The 20,388-nt window shown below is 45.6% G+C and overlaps 1 protein-coding gene across 1 annotated transcript in view; it reads left to right on the forward strand.

Moving 5' to 3' along the window:
- AHCYL2 (adenosylhomocysteinase like 2) overlaps positions 1 to 20,388 on the forward strand; it is a 77,212-nt gene that overhangs the window by 33,958 nt on the left and 22,866 nt on the right. The window contains exons 2-5 of the mRNA XM_033058355.1: positions 8,170 to 8,278; positions 13,719 to 13,862; positions 16,986 to 17,086; positions 18,795 to 18,897. Of these exons, the coding sequence (XP_032914246.1) occupies positions 8,170 to 8,278; positions 13,719 to 13,862; positions 16,986 to 17,086; positions 18,795 to 18,897 (457 nt within the window). The remainder of the gene's footprint in view (positions 1 to 8,169; positions 8,279 to 13,718; positions 13,863 to 16,985; positions 17,087 to 18,794; positions 18,898 to 20,388) is intronic.

Raw genomic sequence — 20,388 nt, forward strand, 5'->3', positions numbered from 1 at the left:
TGAAAATGTGACTTCTCCCACATTTTATCTGCTCAGATCCCACATTTTATCTGCTCAGATCCCACATTTTATCCCATTTTTCACCCCAAATTATGGACTTTGTTGTTCATTTGCAGCTGGAGGGGAGGTGGGAACACCAAATTCCTCCTTGTCCCGCTCTTTTTGGGGTTGGGAGAAGCAGGGTGGGAATGCAGTGTAAATCTGGTGTAAGTCCAGTGTAAATCTGGTGCAAATGCAGTGTAAATCTGGTGTATATCCAGTGTGCATCCAGTGTAAATCTGGTGTAAATCCGGTGTGCATCCAGTGTAAATCTGGTGTAAATCCGGTGTAAATCTGGTGTAAATCCAGTGTGAATCTGTTCTAAATTAGGTGTAAATCCGGTGTGAATCCTGTGTAAATCTGGTGCAAATCCAGTGTGAATCTGTTGTAATTCCAGTGTGAATCCAGTGCAAATCTGGTGTAAATCCAGTGTAAATCTGGTGTAAATCAGGTGGTAATCCAGTGTAAATCAGGTGTAAATCCAGTGTGAATCCAGTGTAAATCTGTTCTAAATCCAGTGTAAATCAGGTGTGAATCTGGTGTAAATCTGGTGTAAATCCAGTGTAACTCTAGTGCAAATCCAGTGTGAATCTGTTCTAAATCAAGTGTAAATCAGGTGTAAATCTGGTGCAAATACATTGTAAATCCCGTGTAAGTCCATTGTGAATCCAGTGTAAATCTGGTGTAAATACAGTGTAAATCTGCTCTAAATCCGGTGTAAATCTGGTGTGAATCCAGTGTAAATGCAGTGTAAATCAGGTGTAAGTCCAGTGTAAATCTGGTGTAGATCAGGTGTAAGTCCAGTGTGAATCCAGTGTAAATCCAGTGTAAATCAGGTGTAAATCCAGTATAAATGCAGTGTAAATCTGGTGTAAATGCCGTTTAAGTCCAGTGTGATTCCAGTGTAAATCCTGTGTAAATCAGGTGTAAATCTGGTGAAAATCCAGTCTGAATCCAGTGTAAATTTGGTGTAAGTCCAGTGTGAATCCAGTGTGAATTCGGTGTAAATCTGGTGTAAATCCGGTGTGAATCCAGCATAAATCCAGTATAAATGCAGTGTAAATCCAGTGTAATTATGGTGTAAATCCAGTGTAAATCAGGTGTAAATGCAGTGTAAATGTGGTGTAAATCCAGTGTGAATCCAGGGGCTGCAGAGGGAGGAGATTTCTCTTTTTCCACATTTTCCTCAAGGTTTCACTGTAAAATAATGGAAATTATGGGTGGGACAAGACAGAAATTCCAGTGTGAAGTCAATTATGGAGGAATTCTCCATCCAGCTAATCCAGATAAACCCAAAAGCTGAGCAGATTTTTTAATGGAGGAGAAATTAAAGCCAAGGCAAATTGGATTTTTTGGATCAGAAAAATTCCAGGGGAGGGAGCTGGGATGAGGAGGCAGGACTGAGGGAATGGGGGGGAAAAAAATGGAGATTTGGGCTTGTTAATCTTGGAACCCCTTTCTGTGAATGTTGGGATCTCTTGGATCCCACAAAACTTTGGGAATTTGGAACTTTCTGTGCTGTCAGGCACTGACCCCTGAGAGGGGGTGACCTGAGGCTCCAAATTTGGGTGATGGAGTTAAAATGTAGTTAAATAAAAGTGTGATTTCACATGGGGAAGGGTTTGGGATTTGGGGTTTTTGTAATGTAGTGATAGGTGTGGGTTTGGGATTTGGGGTTTTATGGTAAATGGTGTGGGTTTGGAATTTAGGGTTTTATAGTAATGGATATGGATTTGGAATTTGGGTTTTTTATAATGCAGTAATGGGTGTGGGGTTGGAATTTGGGGTTTTAGAATATAGTGATAGATATGGATTTGGAATTTGGGGTTTCATAGTAATAGGTGTGGGTTTGGAATTTGGAGTTTTTACAATGCAGTAATGGGTGTGGGGTTGGAATTTGGGGTTTCATAGTAATAGGTGTGGGATTGGAATTTGGGGTTTTTATAATGTAACAGGTGTGGGTTTGGAATTTGGGGTTTTTATAATATAGTAATAGATATGGGTTTGGAATTTGGGTTTTTTATAATGCATTAATGGGTGTGGGACAAGGTGCAGGGGTTTGGGTGTTGTCTCTGTGGGTGCTCATCTTCCTCCTTCTTCATGGGTTCAGGCAGTGTAAATCTGGTGTAAAGTCAGTGTAAATCTGGTGCAAATCCAGTGTAAATAATGTTTAAATCCAGTGTAAATGCAGTGTAAATCCGATGTAAATGCAGTGTAAATCTGGTGTAAGTCCGGTTTCCATCCAGTGTGAATCCAGTGTAAATCTGGTGTAAAGCTAGTGTAAATCTGCTCTAAATCAGGTGTAAATCCGGTGTGAATCCAGTATAAATGCAGTGTAAATGCAGTGCAAATCTGGTGTAAATGCAGTGCAAATCTGGTGTAAATGCAGTCTATATCAGGTGTAAATGCAGTGTAAATGTGGTGTAAATCCAGTTTGAATCTGGTGTAAATCCAGTATAAATGCGGTGTAAATCTGGTGTAAATCCAGTCTATATCCAGTGTAAATCAGGTGTAAATCCGATGTAAATCTGATGTAAATCAGGTCTAAATCCAGTGTCAATCTGGTGTAAATCCAGTGTAAATCCAGTGTAAATCAGGTGTAAATCCTGTGTGCAGAAGGAATCAGGGCTGGGTCAGTTTTTATCCCTCATTCCCTCAGCAGTGGAGCTGAGTCCAAGGGGCCACGGCCTGCAGCTCCCAAAAACATTTCCTGGGGATCTGGGGCGGGATCAGGGGGTGGGATCACAGAGAGGGATCACAAAGTGGGATCTCTGGGTGGGATCATGGTGAGGGAACAGGGGTGGGATCTCAGGGTGGGATCTCAAGGATCACAGGGTGGGATCACAGAGAGGGATCTCAGAGAGGGATCTCAGGGTGGGATCACAGAGAGGGATCACAGTGGGATCAGGGTGGGATCACAGAGAGGGATCTCAGGGTGGGATCACAGAGAGGGATCACAGGGTGGGATCACAGTGGGATCACAGATGGGATCACAGGGTGGGATCACAGAGAGGAATCTCAGGGAGGGATCTCAGGATGGGATCACAGGGTGGGATCACAGAGAGGGATCACAGGGTGGGATCACAGGGAGGGATCTCAGGGTGGGATCTTAGAGAAGGATCTCAGGGTGGGATCTCAGTGGGGTCTCAGAGAGGGATCTCAGGGTGGGATCACAGGGTGGGATCTCAGAGAGGGATCACAGATGGGATCTCAGGGTGGGATCTGAGGGTGGGATCACAGTAGGATCTCAGATTGAGATCTCAGAGTGGGATCACAGAGAGGGATCAGGGGTAGGATCACAGTGGGATCTCAGGGTGGGATCACAGAATGGGATCTCACAGGGTGGGATCTCGGAGTGGGATCACAGAGTGAGATCACAGGGTGGGATCACAGTGGGATATCAGGGTGGGATCTCAGGTTGAAATCGCGGGTGGGATCTCAGAGTGGGATCACAGAGAGGGATCAGGGGTGAGATCACAGAGTGAGATTACAGAGAGGGATCACAGATGGGATCACAGTGGGATATCAGGGTGGGATCTCAGGTTGAAATCTCAGATGGGATCTCGGGGTGGGATCTCAGAGAGGGATCTCAGGCTGGGATCACAGTGGGATCTCGGGTGGGATCACAGGGTGGGATCACAGTGGTATTCGAGGTTGAGATCTCAGAGTGGGATCATGGGGAGGGCTGGGCTGGGTGAGACCTCTCAGCCCCACCAACCCTGCCACTGCTTTTTCCCGTTTTTCCTTCCTGGGATCATCCCTTCCCACTGAAAGGCTGTGGGATGAGCAGACCCCATGCAGGACAATAATTTGAATTCTCCTTTAGAGGCTGGAGTTCTTATCCAAGGAGTTTTATCCCTGATAATTTATTACCTGAGATAATTCCCATAAAACCCCTGCCCACAGAAGCTGTGGAATGTCCAAGGCTGGAACATCCTGGGATGGGGGAAGGTGAGGGTTGGGATTTTCCAACCCAAACCATTCCATGATTCCATAATTCCCAAATTCCAGCACAGGGTTGGATGTTGGAGTCCAGACCCTTCCAAGGACAAACTCTGCCCTGCTTGCCGTGGGGGATAATTAAACCAACAATAATTAAAACCCACTTTGCCATCCAACAAACCCCCGTTGTTCCAGTTGCTCATTAGTTAATTTTCTCCTAATGAGGCTCCAATCATCTGACATCGGTGGGGTGGGGGAAAAGGGGAGGAGCCGAGTTAAAGGAGCTTAATTAGCGAGTTAATTACAGCGAGCAGGGAAATTCTGGTTACATAAACGAACCATTGTTATGCACACACGTCCCAAAAGCTGCTGGAGCTCCCGAGGTCAGGGAACGCTGTAATTCCACAAAAAAAACCAAAAAAACACAAGCAGGAATTGTAATTCCACACAAAAAAAAACCTAAACACAGGCAGGAATTGTTCCTTGGGACGCCTCATTAAGTCCACAACAACAATAATTAGAATAAATCAAAAATAGGATAAAAAATCCAAGTGGTTGCCTTGGGTTCGTGGAGCTGGAGGGGGCAGGACCAGCGGGGTGGGGCTGGGGCTGCCCAGGGTATAAATTGGGAATAAACTGGATGTAAATTGGGAATAAACTGGGTATAAAGTGGGTATAAACTGGGTATAAATTGTTTATAAATTGGGTATAAACTGGATGTAAATTGGGAATAAACTGGGTATAAAGTGGGTATAAAGTGGGTATCAATTGGGTATAAACTGGATATAAATTGGGTATAAATTAGGTATAATTTGGGTATTGTTTGGGTATAATTTGGGTATAAACTGGGTATAAATTTAGTATAATTTGGGTATAAATTGGGTACAAACTGGGTCTAAATTGGGAATAAACTGGGTGTAAATTTGGTATAAATTGAGTATAAATTGGATATGAATTTGGTATAAATTTGGTATAATTTGGGTATAAACTGGGTATAATTTGGGTATAAATTGGGTATAATTTGGATATAAACTTGGTATAAACTGGGTATAAATTTGGTATAATTTGGTATAAACTGGGTATAATTTGGGTGTAAGTTTGGTATAAATTGGATATAAACTGGATATAAATTGGATATAGATTGGGTATAATTTGGATATAAATTGGGTATAAACTGGGTATAATTTGAGTATAAATTGGGTATAAACTGGGTATAAATTTGGTATAATTTGGTTATAAATTTGGTATAAACTGGATGTAAATTGGGTATGAATTGGGTATAAATTAGGTGTAATTTGAGTATAGACTGGGTATAATTTGGATATAAATTGGGTATAAACTGGGTATAATTTGGGTATAAATTAGGTGTAATTTGGGTATAATTTGGGTATAAATTTGATATAATTTGGGTATAATTTGGGTATTATTTGGGTATAATTTGGATATAATTTGGGTATAATTTGGGCACTCCTGCCCCGGCACAGCGAGCCCACCATGCCCAACAAGAAGAAATACAACATCAACGGGGACTCGGGGAGCAGAGCCCAGGTGAGGGCACTGGGGGCCAACCTGGGATTTCCTGCTCAGGGTTTGCTCTCCTCTCTGTTCTCTCCTCACTGTTTGCACCTTGTTGTTTGTTCCTGGGGAAGAAAATCTCAATTTCCAGAGGGGCTCTCTGGGTTTGGGGAGCGATGCAGAGCTGGGGCTGCTCTGGGATTTTATTTTTATTTTTATTTTTATTTTTATTTTTATTTTTATTTTTATTTATTTTTCTCTTTTTCTTTTTCTTTTTATTTTTATTTATTTTTCTCTTTTTCTTTTTATTTTTCTTTTTTTCTTTTTATTTTTATTTTTCTCTATTTCTTCTTCTCTTTTTCTTTTCCCTTTCTCTTTTTCTTTTTCTTTTTCTTTTTTTCTTTTTCTTCAGCACGGGGAAGTGTTCCAGGAAATCCTTTGGATAGGCATCTCTTTTTTCCATAAAAATCTTTGGATAGGGAGATTTTTTTCCCAGGAAAACCTTTGGATAAGAAACTCTTTTTTTCCATTAAAACCTTGGGATAGGGAGCTCTTTTTAACATGAAAACCTTTGGATAGGGAGATATTTTTTCCATAGAAAACTTTGGATAAGGAGGTTTTTTTAACAGGAAAATCTTTGGATAAGGAGATTTTATTTTCCATGAAAACCTTTGGATAAGGAGATTTTTTTTTCCATAAAAACCTTTGGATAGGGAGCTGTTTTTTCCAGGAAAACCTTTGCATAAGGATAATTTTTTTCCATTAAATCCTTTGGACAAGAAACTCTTTTTTTCCATAAAAACCTTTGGATAAGGAGCTTTCTTTTCCATAAAAACATTTGGATAAGGAGATTTTATTTTCCATTAAAACCTTTGGATAAGAAACCATTTTTTTCCATAAAAACCTTTGGATAAGGAGATTTTTTTCCATTAAAACCTTTGGATAGGGAGATTTTATTTTCCATAAAAACCTTTGGATAAGGAGATTTTTTTCCAGAAAAACCTTTGGATAGGGAGCTCTTTTTTCAATTAAAACCTTTGTATAAGTAGGGGTTTTTTTCCATTAAAACTTTTGGATAGGGAGCTCTTTTTTCCATAAAAACCTTTGGATAAGGAGATTTTTTTCCAGAAAAACCTTTGGATAGGGAGATTTTTTTCCAGAAAAACCTTTGGATAGGGAGATTTTTTTCCATGGAAACCTTTGGATAGGGGGATTTTTTCCAGGAAAACCTTTGGATAGGGATCTCTTTTCTCCAGTCAATCGTGCATTCTGTGAAATTCCCTTTCTGCCCCCTCTATTCCCTAAAGGAAATATTTAAAATATTTCCTTTAAAATATTTAAAATATTTATTTTAAAATCTGATTTGGTCCTGGATTGGTTTTGCTCCGTCCTTTTCTTGGTTTTGGGGGTGTGAGGGTTCAGGGAGCTCAGGTTTATCAATCCCACTGTGAAAGGGTTGGTTGATGTCCTTGGAAAAGTGATGTGGGAAAGGAAAATGTGGATTTATCCCAAATTATTCCTGAGTGTCTCCACACCGATCCGCTCCTCCTCTGATGGAGCTGCTGAGATGTGGAGGGATTTGTTCTAAATTAAGAGAAGGAAAGGGAAAAAAGGGAAGGAAAAAGGCAAAAAAAGGAAGGAAAAGGACAAAAAAGGGAAGGCACTAAAAAAGGGAATGAAAAGGGAAAAAAAGGGAAGGAAAAGTGAAGGAAAGGGACAAAAAAAGGGAAGGGAAGGGGAAAAAAGGAAGGAAAAGGGGAAAAAGGGGAGAGAAAAGGGGGAAAAAAGGGAAGGAGAAAGGACAGAAAAGGGAGAGAAAAGGATAAAAAAGGGAAGGAGAAGGGCAAAAATGGGAAGGAAAAGGGGAAAAAAGGGAATGAAAAGGGGCAAAAATGGGAAGGAAAAGGGGAAAAAAGGGAATGAAAAGGGGCAAAAATGGGAAGGAAAAGGGGAAAAAAGGGAATGAAAAGGGAAGGAAAAGGGACAAAAAAGGGAAGGAGAAGGAAAGAAAAGGGAAGGAAAAGGGCAGAAAAGGGAAGGACAGGGACAGAAAAGTAAGGGGCAAAAAAGGGAAGAAAAAGGGAATAAAAGGGAAGGAAAGGGACAAAAAAAGGAAGGAAAGGGGGAAAAAAGGAAGGAAAAGGACAAAAATGGAAGGAAAAGGGGAAAAAGGGACAGAAAAGGACAGAAAGGGACAAAAAAAGGAAGGAAAAGTACAAAAAAGGGAAGGAAAGGGACTAAAAAGGGAAGGAAAAGTACAAAAAAGGGAAGGAAAAGAACAAAAAAGGGAAATTATTTCAGTCCAGCAGCTCTCAGGGGAGGAACATAACCCTGGTGTGCAAAGCCCCCGTCCCGCCGGGATCAGCGCGTTAATCCCAGGCTGCAGCTCCACTTTGGGCTGGATTTTCCCTTCCCATGGCTGCTCCTGACCCCATCTCAGCCTGTTGTGTGCTCCTAAAAACTCGTGTTCTCCAGCCAAAATTCATCCAACAGCTCTAATTCTGGCTGGGAGGGCAGAAATGACACAAAATGTACAATTTACAATTTATTCTATCCCATCCCCAGGAATTGTGCTCCTGGCCGTGCTCCAGGTGTCTCCTCACGGTTTTGGCTCCTTGGGGTCGATCTCTTTGGTTTCTCAGACAAAATCCCTGATTTTTTTTTTTTGCACAGATCCAGTTTGCTGACCAGAAGCAGGAGTTCAACAAACGCCCCAGCAAGATCGGCCGGCGCTCGCTGTCGCGCTCCATCTCGCAGTCCTCGACCGACAGCTACAGCTCAGGTGTGAGATCAGCCTTGGCTTCTTCCCTAAATGTCTTTTATATTCATTATTCTTTTATATTTTATTAATTATTCTGGTGCTTCTGCTCTCTCTGTGTGCTCTTTTCCCATTCTTTCCTCTCCTCTTCCTGTTCCTCCCAGAAAAAGTTTTTCCGCTTTTTATTCCTGCTTTGAGCGTCTTCTTCCTTCCTGTCTTGGTTTTATTTTGTTTGAAAGTGGGCAGAAATATTAATTATTTATTAGTATTATTAATTAATAGGATGTATTTATTAATTATTTCGTGTAGATTTGTTGATTTTAATACATTTATTTTTTGGTGTGAGGTAGGATTAGGAGCAAAAGCAAGGCAAGCCTGAAATTTAAAGGGTGTGAAGAAAAAGTTTATTAGCAACATAAATAAATAATAAATTTAGAATAAAACTTTCTCCCCTCTTTCACACCTTCTTCTTCTTTTTAAAAACAACATACAGAAATGCTTTAGGTAGTTATTAATTTAGAAATAATATTTTTTTTGTTTACTTCAGGGAGAGGAGTTTCCCTTTGTCCAGCTCTAGGGTTCCAAACAATTCCACAGGGATCCCCCTGTAGGTTTGGGATCTCCTGAAGGTGATCACTAAAGGTGATCCCCAAGGTTTGGGATCTCTAAAGGTGATCCCCAAGGTTTGGGATCTCCTGAAGGTGATCCCCAAGGTTTGGGATCTCCTGAAGGTGATCTCTAAAGGTAATCCCCAAGGTTTGGGATCTCCTGAAGGTGATCTCTAAAGGTGATCCCCAAGGTTGGAGTTTCTGGGGACTCTGAAGGGCTCTTGGAAGGGGTTTCTCCTGGAATCTCGCTGGATGGATTTTGGGGATTCTTGGTGTATTTGGGAGAATCTGGGTGGTCAAGGACACCTTCCACGAGTCCAGGTTCTCATCCAGCCCAGCCTGAGATGTTCAGAGCTCGGATTTAGCCCAGGAAAGTTTGGGAAAGCTCAGGAAACTCCAGCTCCAGCTGCTCCACGATGGCTCATGGCTGGTGGCCAGAAATGCTCCCAGCTGGGAACTCTCCTGGGTCATTCCCCACCCGCTCCCGCAATGCCGAGGATGTCGGAGAGGAGCTGGGATGTTCCTCAGCAGGTCTGGTGGAAAAGCTGAGCTTATCTGGGCACTGAGCTCCTGGCAGAGGTGCTCATCTCCAGGAGACACAGCTGCTGGAGGTTCTGATCTCATCCTGGACACCACGGTCCCACGTTTTCATCCTGGATTTTATGGGAAAGCCGAGTGTTCCTCGTCTCCTTTGGTGCTTGGTGCTGCTGTGCAGGCCTGGAGGAATCTCCAAAGTCTCTTCCAGAGGTTGGGGACAAGCTGGGTGACGCATCCTGCTGCCAGGGAGAAATTCAGGAATTCTCATGCCACATTCTCTCCAGGAGCACCTCAGCCCGGACTCTGTTTGGAATCCATCCAATCCCTGAGCACCTGGGAATATTTGGGGAATACTTTTGGAGATTCTGGGTCTGCTTAGCCTGGCTGGTGTCATTGTGTTCACAGCTGGAAGGACTTGGAGCAACTTTGGGGAATTCTCCTCCTCTCCTTACAATTAACATCAGAGTTGGAGTTAATTATCTCCTAGAAATGTTCTGTTTCCTGCTAATGAAAGGAGCAAGACAGGAATTCCTGATGGAGGACAACAGTTCCTGTGGTGGGAGCTGAATGGAGGATGGATGATGGATGGATGATGGATGGATGGATGGATGATGGATGGATGAAGGATGGATGGATGATGGATGGATGATGGATGGATCGATGATGGATGGATGGATGATGGATGGATGGGTGGATGATGATGGATGGATGGATGGATGGATGGATGATGGATGGATCGATGATGGATGGATGGATGATGGATGGATGGATGGATGATGATGGATGATGGATGGATGATGGATGGATGGATGGATGGATGGATGGATGATGATGGATGGATGGATGATGGATGGATGATGGATGATATTTGGATGGATGATGGATGGATTGATGGATGGATGGATGATGGATGGATGATGATGGATGGATGGATGATGGATGGATGATGGATGGATGATGGATGATGTTTGGATGGATGATGGATGGATTGATGGATGGATCATGGATGGATGGATGGATGGATGATGGATGGATGGATGGATGCATGGGTGATGGATGATGGATGGATGGATGCATGGGTGATGGATGGATGGAGGATGGTTGGATGGATGATGGATGGATGATGGATGGATGATGGATGGATGAAGGATGGATGGATGATGGATGGATGATGGATGATGGATGGATGATGGATGGATGGATGATGGATGGATGATGGATGAACATTATTTTAATTCATTAATCATATTAATTACAATTCTTTTAACAACCATAATTATACACACACCTCTATTTTTTTATTTTATTTAATTGTAAAAATCCTCTTGCCTATCAAAATCTGGTGACTCCAGGCAGGACTTTTTTTGTTTAAAAAAATTACTTTTAACCCCTAGAACCAAAACTCCCTGATTTTAAAGCAACCTCTACACAGATTAATTCTCTTCAAGTAACTAATTAACCTCCAACTAATTAATCCTTCCTGATGGAGCCCTCGATGTCCAGGTAGGTTTTATGTAAGGTGCCCTTTGTGGGTTGGGAACGCTGCCCTCATGGGTTGTTGCCCTTCACCCTTTGCTCAGGATGGGAGAAATCCCAGCAATGCCTAATTCCCTCCTAATTAACTCCCTCCTAATTAATTCCCTCCTAATTCCCCACATTGGGAGACAGGCAGCTCTGGGGGAGCCTTGCACACCCATGGTGCCCAGGCTGAGTTTTTTCCTTGGAATCTTGAAACCCTTCCCACAAACCAGGAGGGAAAACGTGGAGGAAACACAAACCCATGGAGGACTTAACTCCATTTTTGGGGTTTTTGGTGTGGAAATGTCTCTGGAGCCAAACATTTAATCTGAACAAATGTAGGGACTGTGGGAATCTTGGAAGGAGAGGATTGGAGCAGAAAATTCCCTAGGGAATGGCCAGTTGGGTCCTGGAAGGGTCATCCAGAGAGGAAGGATTGGAACAGAAAATTCCATAGGGAATGGCCAGTTGGGTCCTGGAAGGGTCATCCAGAGAGGAGGGATTGGAGCAGAACAATTCCATAGGGAATGGCCAGTTGGGTCCTGGAAGGATTGGAGCAGAAAATTCCATAGGGAATGGCCAGTTGGGTCCTGGAAGGATTGGAGAACAATTCCATAGGGAATGAGCATTTGGGTCCTGGAAGGATTGGGGCAGAACAATTCCTTAGGGAATGAGCAGTTGGGTCCTGGAAGGATTGGAGCAGAACAATTCCATAGGGAATGAGCAGTTGGGTCCTGGAAGGATCATCCAGAGGAATGTGGAGCCGTGGTTTGGAGCTCATTGCTCCAAAAGATGGAAAATGTTTGGAAAAGGTCCTGAAGATGGAAGAGGTTTGGTTTCCCACAGTGAGGACAATTCCAGAGGAAAACATGGCCCAGAGGATTCCTTCACTGACCCATCAGGAATTGTTGGGATTTTATTCAACACATGGAATTTTGGGAATCAAACAGGAAAAGGGATTTCCAGCTCCATGAAGGCTCTTCCCTGTTTCTACCACGGTGTAATTCCATAATCAGAAGTTTGGAGGACTCCAGACTTGGATAAGGAAGGAAATTATGGATTGAGAGCTCCTGGAATGATTTCAGCACATCCACACCCTCTCTTAAGGCAGAGCTTTAATCCAGGCTCAGGACGGGATCTGGTGATCCCAGCTTTCCAAACAATTCCCAAAATCCCCTGAGGATGGAGAGGCAGCAGCTCCCTGGACAATCCAGGCTTGGAGAAATTCCTTCCAGCCAGGCCATGATCACTGTGAAGGAACAGCAGAATGGAGCAAATCCAGGGATTGGGAATCCCACAGGAATGGGATAATCACAACTCACTTGGGATGAGCAGGGGCTGAAATCACAATTCCTGCTGGGATTGGAAGGGCTCTGAACCTCAGCAGGCGTTTTGGGGAGGCCTCGGAGATGTGGAGGGATGAATTTAGGGAAGAGAGGTGGGAGAACATCTGGGACAAGAGGTGGGAGAACTTTTGGGAAGAGATATGGGAGAACTTCTTGGAAAAAGGGTGGGAGAATGGGAAGAGCAGTGGGAAAACTTTTGGGACAAGAATTTTGGGGAAGAGAGATAGGAGAACATTTGGGATGAGAAGTGGGAGAACTTCTGGGGCAAGAGGTTGGAGAACATTTAGGAAGAGAGGTGGGAGAAGTTTTGGGATGAGAGGTGGGAGAATGGGAAGAGGGGTGGAAGAACTTTTGGGAAAGAACTTTGGGGAAGGTGAGAACTTTGGAAAGAGGTGGGAGAACATTTGGGATGACAACTTTGGGGAAGAGAGGTGGGAGAGCATTTGGGAATGGAGGTGGGAGAACTTTTGGGAAGAGAGAAGAACTTTTGGGAAGAGAGGTGGGAGAATGGGAAAAGAAAGGTGGGAAAACATTTGGTATGAGAGGTTGGAGAACTTTTGGGATGAGAGATGGAAGAACTCGGGAAGAACTTTAGGGACAAGAATTTTGGGGAAGAGAGGTGGGAAAACATTTGGGATGAGAGGTGGGAGAAGTTTTGGGATCACAACTTTGGGGAAGAGAGGTGGAAGAAGTTTTGGGATGAGAGGTTGGAGAACTTTTGGGATGAGAGGTTGGAGAATGGGAGATGGGGGAGAACTTTTGGGACAAGAATTTTGGGGAAGAGAGGTGGGGAGAACATTTGGGATGAAAGGTTGGAGAACTTTAGGGAAGAGAGAAGAACTTTTGGAAACAGAGGTGGGAGAATGGGAAAAGAGAGGTGAGAAAACATTTGGGATGAGAGGTTGGAGAACTTTTGGGATGAGAGATGGAAGAACTTTTGGGATGAGAGGTGGGAGAACATTTGGGATCACAACTTTGGGGAAGAGAGATGGAAGAACTTTTGGGACAAGAGGTTGGAGAACATTTGGGAAGAGAGGTGGGAGAAGATTTGGGAAGAGAGACAGAAGAACTTTTGGGATGAGAGGTGGGAGAAGTTTTGGGATGAGAGGAGGGAGAAGTTTTGGGATGATGACTTTGGGGAAGAGAGGTGGAAGAAGATTTGGGAATAGAGACAGAAGAATTTTTGGGATGAGAGGAGGGAGAATTTTAGGGATGAGAGGCGGGAAAGGGCCATGGAGATGAGCCCATGTGGGAACAGCAACAACCTCTGCTGTGCTGGATTAGAGACAGAGAAAAATTAAAAACTCATCCCAGATCAATCCCCCAAACATCCCAACTGTGGATGGAAAACCACGGACACCCTCCGTGGGCCGTGGCGATTTCAGGAATGTCTGACCCCACAAAAAATCCCAAAAATTCCCCACTAAACATTTCTGTGGTGCTGTGCTCCCTCAGCTGCCTCCTACACGGACAGCTCTGACGATGAGACCTCCCCTCGGGACAAGCAGCAGAAGAACTCCAAGGGCAGCAGCGATTTCTGCGTCAAGAACATCAAACAGGCCGAGTTCGGGCGGCGCGAGATCGAGATCGCCGAGCAGGGTACGGGCACACAGAGCCCCAAAACGTCCCAAATCCCCTCCTGGGCAGCCTCAGGGGGCTCTACCTGACCCTGAGCACTTGGGGATGGGAAAGTTCTGGGGTGGGGAAGGTCTGGGGGTGGGAAAGGTCTGGGGGGGGTTTGGGGGATGGGAAGGTTTTGGGGTGGGAAATTTTTGGGGGTGGGAAAGTTCTGGGGATGGGAAAGTTTTGGGATGGGAGAATTCTGGGGTGGGAAAGTTCTGTGGGGTTTTGGGAGATGAGAAAACTTCTGTGGAGTGGGAAAGTTCTGGGGTGGGGAAAGTTCTGGGGGATTTTAGGGGGTGGGGAAGTTCTGGGGGGTGAGAAATTTTTGGGGTGGGAAAGTTCTGGGGTTTTTGTGGGGGTGGGAAAGTTCTGGGGTGGGAAATTTTTGGGGGGTGGAAAAGTTCTGGGGGATTTTGGGGGATGGGAAAGTTCTGGGGTGGGAAAGTTCTGTGGGGTTTGAAAGCTTCTGTGGGGTTTTGGGGGATTTGAAAGCTGCTGTGGGATTTTGGGTGTGGGAAAGTTCTGGGGATGGAAAAGTTCTGGTAGTGGGAAAGTTTTGGGATGGGAAAGAGTTTTGGGATGGGAAAGTTTTGGGATGGGAAAGTTTTGGGATGGGAAAGTTCTGAGGTTGGGAAAGTTTTGGGATGGGAAAGTTCTGTGGAGTGGGAAAGTTTTGGGATGGGAAAGTTCTGAGGTTGGGAAAGTTTTGGGATGGGAAAGTTCTGAGGTGGGAAAGTTCTGGGGGTTTTGAGGGATTCAAGAAGCTTCTGTGGGATTTTTGGGGATTTGAAAGCTTCTGTGGGGTTTTGGGAAGTGGGAAAGTTCTGGGGGGTTTTGGAGGATGGGAAAGTTCTGGGGTGGGAAATTTTTGGAGAATGGGAAAGTTCTGGGGTGGGAAAGTTCTGTGGATTTGAAAACTTCTGTGGGGTTTTGGGGGATTTGAAAGCTGCTGTGGGGTTTTAGGGGATGGGAAAGTTCTGTAGGGTGGGGAAGTTCTGGGAGGTTTGAAAGCTTCTGTAGGGTTTTGGGGGATTTGAAAGTTGCTGTGGGGTTTTAGGGGATGGGAAAGTTCTGTAGGGTGAGAAAGTTCTGGGGGGTTTTGGGGAATGGGAAAGTTTTGGGAGGTGGGAAAGTTCTAGGGGGTTTTGAGGGATTCAAAAAGCTTCTGTGGGATTTTTGGGGGATGAGAAAATTCTGTGGGGTTTTGGGAAGTGGGAAAATTCTGGGGGGTTTTAGGGGGTGGGGAAGTTCTGGGGGTGAGAAATTTTTGGGGTGGGAAAGTTCTGGGGGTTTTGTGGGGTGGGAAAGTTTTGGGGGGGTGGGAAAGTTCTGGGGTGGGGACGTTCTGTGGAGTGGGAAAGTTCTGGGGGTGGGAAATTTTTGGAGGGTGGGAAAGTTCTGGGGAATTTTGGGGGATGGGAAAGTTCTGGGGTGGGAAAGTTCTGTGGATTTGAAAGCTTCTGTGGGGTTTTGGGGGATTTGAAAGCTGCTGTGGGGTTTTAGGGGATGGGAAAGTTCTGTAGGGTGGGGAAGTTCTGGGGTGGGAAAGTTCTGGGGGGTTTTGGGGAATGGGAAAGTTTTGGGAGGTGGGAAAGTTCTGGGGGGTTTTGAGGGATTCAAAAAGCTTCTGTGGGATTTTTGGGGATTTGAAAGCTTCTGTGGGGTTTTGGGAAGTGGGAAAGTTCTGGGGGGTTTTGGGGGATGGGAAAGTTCTGGGGTGGGAAAGTTCTGGGGGGTTTTGAGGGATTCAAAAAGCTTCTGTGGGATTTTTGGGGATTTGAAAGCTTCTGTGGGGTTTTGGGAAGTGGGAAAATTCTAGGGGGTTTTGGGGAATGGGGATGTTCTGGGGGTGGGAAATTTTTGGGGGGTGGGAAAGTTCTGGGGGATTTTGGGGGATGAGAAAGTTCTGGGGTGGGAAAGTTCTGGAGGGTTTTGAGGGATTCAAAAAGCTTCTGTGGGATTTTGGGGGGGGATGAGAAAATTCTGTGGGGTTTTGGGAAGTGGGAAAGTTCTGTGGGGTTTTGGGGAATGGGAAAGCTTCTGTGGAGTGGGAAAGTTCTGGGGTGGGAAAGTTCTGGGGGATTTTGAGGGATTCAAAAAGCTTCTGTGGGATTTTTGGGGATTTGAAAGCTTCTGTGGGGTTTTGGGGGGTGGGAAAGTTCTGGGGGGTTTTGGGGGATGGGAAAGTTCTGGGGTGGGAACGTTCTGTGGGGTTTGAAAGCTTCTGTGGGGTTTTAGGGGATGGAAAAGTTCTGTAGGGTGGCAAAGTTCTGGGGTGGGAAAGTTCTGGAGGGTTTTGAGGGATTCAAAAAGCTTCTGTGGGATTTTGGGGGATGAGAAAATTCTGTGGGGTTTTGGGAAGTGGGAAAGTTCTGTGGGGTTTTGGGGAATGGGAAGGCTTTTTTTCAGGAATTCAAAAGTTTCTGTGAGGTTTTGGAAGGTGGGAAAGTCCTGTGGGGTTTGGGGGGATTCAAAAGCTCCTGTGGGATTTCTTCCTGACCCCATTCCTCTGGGGATGGGAAAGTTCTGGGGGATTTGAAAGCTTCTGTGGGGTTTTGGGGGTTGGGAAAGGTCTGTGGGGTTTTGGGGATTTTGTTGAATCAGTTGAAAAGGTGGAATCCATCCCATAAACATCACAATTTTGGTTTAGCTTTATTATTACCTCAAAAAAAAAAAAAAAAAAAAAAAAAGGCCAGGCAGGGTTTAGGTGTTGGATATTGGAGAGCAAATCAGCAAATCCCAAATCCTCAGCCCAAAGCACATTCTCCTTGGGGAGAAATTTGGGATAACAGGGAAGTAATTGGGAAAAATCCAGAGGGATTTGGGGTAATTTTGTTGTATTTGGGGTTTGCTCTTGAGGATCTGGGTGTTTTGAAACCGTGCAAATTTATGGGATCAGCAGACAGGGGGTGACTGTTCCTGTGCTCTTCCCTATTTTATTGATCCCATTGATCTCATTGATCCCATCAATCCCATCCCATTGATCCCAACCAACTGATCCCATGGGTCCCAGCCCATGATCCCATTAATTATCCCATTAATGATCCCATTCTCCCACTCCCCCATGATCCCTGCCATCCTTTTCCTTTCTCCTTGCAGAAATGCCGGCGCTGATGGCTCTGAGGAAGAGAGCTCAGGGGGAGAAACCCCTGGCTGGGGCCAAGATTGTGGGGTGCACTCACATCACAGCACAGACAGCGGTGAGAGCCCGACCCCGAAGCCCACACTGGGAATTCCCACTGCTGTGACCCTAAAACTGACCCCTGACTGGGAATTCCCACTGCCCAAACCCCAAAACAACAAACCCCATTCCGTGTCCCATTCCCATGTCCCCATTTCCCTGTCCCCATTTCCCCATTCCCTGTCCCCATTCCCATTTTCCCTACTGTTTTCCCCAGTAAATCCCATTCCCTGTCCCCATTCCCATTCCCTGTCTCCATTTCCCTGTCCCATTCCCATTTCCCTGTCCCCATGTCCCCATTTCCCTGTCCCCATTCCCATTTCCCTGTCCCATTTTCCTGTCCCCATTCCCATTTCCATTTCCCATTATCTGTCCCATTCCCTGTCCCCATTCCCATTTTCCCTGCTATTTTCCCCAGTAAATCCCATGTCCCCATTCCCTGTCCCATTCCCATTTCCCTGTCCCCATTCCCATTCCCTGTCCCCATTCCCATTTCCCTGTTGCTTTCCCCAGTAAATCCCATTCCCTGTTCCCATGTTCTCGTCCCATTCCCATTCCATTTCCCCATTTCCCCATTCCCATTTCCCCATTCCCATTTTCCATGCTGTTTTTCACAGTAAATCCCATTCCCTGTCCCATTCTCATTTCCCTGTCCCCATTCCCATGTCCCTGTTCCATTCCCATTTCCCTGCTGTTTTCCCCAGTAAATCCCATTCCCTGTCCCATTCCCATTTCCCTGTCCCATTTCCCTGTCCCCATTCCCATTTCCCTGCTGTTTTCCCCAGTCAATCCCATTTCCCTGTCCCATTCCCTGTCCCCATGTCCCCATTTCCCCATTCCCTGTCCCCATTCCCATTTCCCTATCCCCATTCCCTGTCCCTGTCCCCATTTCCCTGTCCCATTCCCATGTGCCTGTCCCATTCCCTGTCCCCATTCCCTGTCCCCATTCCCATTCCCTGCCCCATTCCCATGTCCCTGCTGTTTTCCCCAGTAAATCCCATTTCCCTGTCCCATTCCCATGTCCCCATTTCCCCATTCCCTGTCCCCATTCCCATGTCCCTGTCCCCATGTCCCCATTCCCATTTCCCTGTCCCATTCCCTGTCCCCATTTCCCTGTCCAAATCCCATTTCCCCATTCCCATTTCCCTGTCCCATTCCCATTTCCCCTGCTGTTTTCCCCAGTAAATCCCATGTCCCTATGTCCCCATTCCCATTCCCTGTCCCCATTTCTGCATTCCCTGTCCCATTCCCTGTCCCCATTCCCCATTTCCCTGTCCCATTCCCATGTCCCCATTCCCTGTCCCCATGTCCCTGTCCCCATTTCCCATTCCCATTCCCATGTCCCATGTCCCCATTCCCTGCCCCACCCCATGTCCCATTCCCATGTCCCAGCTGTTTTCCCCAGTAAATCCCATGTCCCATTCCCATTTCCCTGTCCCCATTCCCATTCCCATGTCCCCATGTCCCATGTCCCCATTCCCATTCCCTGTCCCATTCCCATTTCCCTGTTGCTTTCCGCAGTAAATCCCATTCCCATGTCCCCATGTCCCATGTCCCCATTCCCATTCCCATGTCCCCATGTCCCCATTCCCTGCCCCAGTCCCTGTCCCCATGTCCCATTCCCATTTCCCTGTCCCCATGTCCCCATTCCCATGTCCCTGTCCCCATGTCCCTGTCCCCATTTCCATGTCCCATGTCCCATTCCCATTTCCCTCTGTCCCGTGCAGGTGCTGATGGAGACTCTGGGCGCTCTGGGGGCTCAGTGCCGCTGGGCCGCCTGCAACATCTACTCCACCCTCAACGAGGTGGCTGCAGCGCTGGCCGAGAGCGGTAGGACCGGCCTAAAGCCGGGCTTAACCTGGGGGAGGGCCGGGCTTAACCTGGGAGAGGGCCGGGCTTAACCTGGGAGAGGGCTGGGCTTAACCTGGGAGAGGGCCGGGCTTAACCTGGGGGAGGGCTGGGCTTAACCTGGGGGAGGGCTGGGCTTAACCTGGGGGAGGGCTGGGCTTAACCTGGGAGAGGGCCGGGCTTAACCTGGGCAGGTCCAGGGGTTTTATCTGGGTAAATCCTGGGGTTTAACCTGGGTAAATCCAGGGGTTCTACCTGGGTAAATCCTGGGGTTTATCTGGATAAAACCAAGGGTTTAACCTGAGTAAATCCAGGAATTTTACCTGGGTAAATCCAAGGGTTTTGCCTGGGAGAGGCCAGGGGTTTATCTGAGTAAAGCCAAGGATTTAACCTGAGTAAATCCAGGAATTTAACCTGAGTAAATCCAGGGAGTTTATCTGGGTAAATCCAGGGGTTTAACCTGAGTAAATCCAGGGGTTTAACCTGAGTAAATCCAGGGGTTTTCACTGAGAAAGGCCAGGGATTTAACCTGAGTAAATCCAGGGATTTAACCTGAGTAAATCCAGGGGTTCTACCTGGGTAAATCTTGAGGTTTATCTGGGTAAAGCCAAGGATTTAACCTGAATAAATCCAGGAATTTAACCTGAGTAAATCCAGGAATTTTACCTGGGTAAATCCAGGGAGTTTATCTGGGTAAATCCAGGGGTTTAACCTGAGTAAATCCAGGGGTTTAACTTGAGTAAATCCAGGGGTTTTAACTGAGAAAGGCCAGGGATTTTACCTGAGAAAATCCAGGGATTTAACCTGGGTGAATCCTGGGGTTTATCTGGATAAAACCAAGGGTTTAACCTGAGTAAATCCAGGAATTTTACCTGGGTAAATCCAGGGGTTTTACCTGGGCAGGTCCAGGGGTTTAACCTGGGTAAATCCAGGGATTTAACCTGAGTAAATCCAGAGATTTTACCTGGGAAAGGCCAAAGGTTTTACCTGGGTAAATCCATAAATTTTATCTGGATAAATCCAGGGGTTTTACCTGGGCAGGTTCAGGGGATTTACCTGGCTAAGACCAGAGATTTTACCTAAGTGAGCACAAGGATTTTACCTGGGGAAAACCAGAGATTTTACCTGAGTAAATCCAGGGATTTTGCCTGGGTAACAGCAAGGATTTTACCTGAGTGAGGCCTAGGATTTTACATCAGTAAATCCAGGGATTTAATCTGAGAAAATCCAGGGATTTTACCTGGTAAAGTCAAGGTAAAAAAATCCAGGGATTTAATCTGAGAAAATCCAGGGATTTTACCTGGTAAAGCCAAGGATTTTACCTGGATATGTCGAAGCATTTTATCTGGATAAGACCAGGGATTTTACCTGGGTAAATTCAGGGATTTTATCTGGGTAAAACCAAGGATTTAACCTGGGTAAATCCAGAGATTTTACCTGGGTAAAACCAGGGGTTATACCCGAGTGAAACCA

Source organism: Catharus ustulatus, chromosome 4 (genome assembly GCF_009819885.2).
Source record: "Catharus ustulatus isolate bCatUst1 chromosome 4, bCatUst1.pri.v2, whole genome shotgun sequence".
Classification (NCBI taxonomy): domain Eukaryota; kingdom Metazoa; phylum Chordata; class Aves; order Passeriformes; family Turdidae; genus Catharus; species Catharus ustulatus.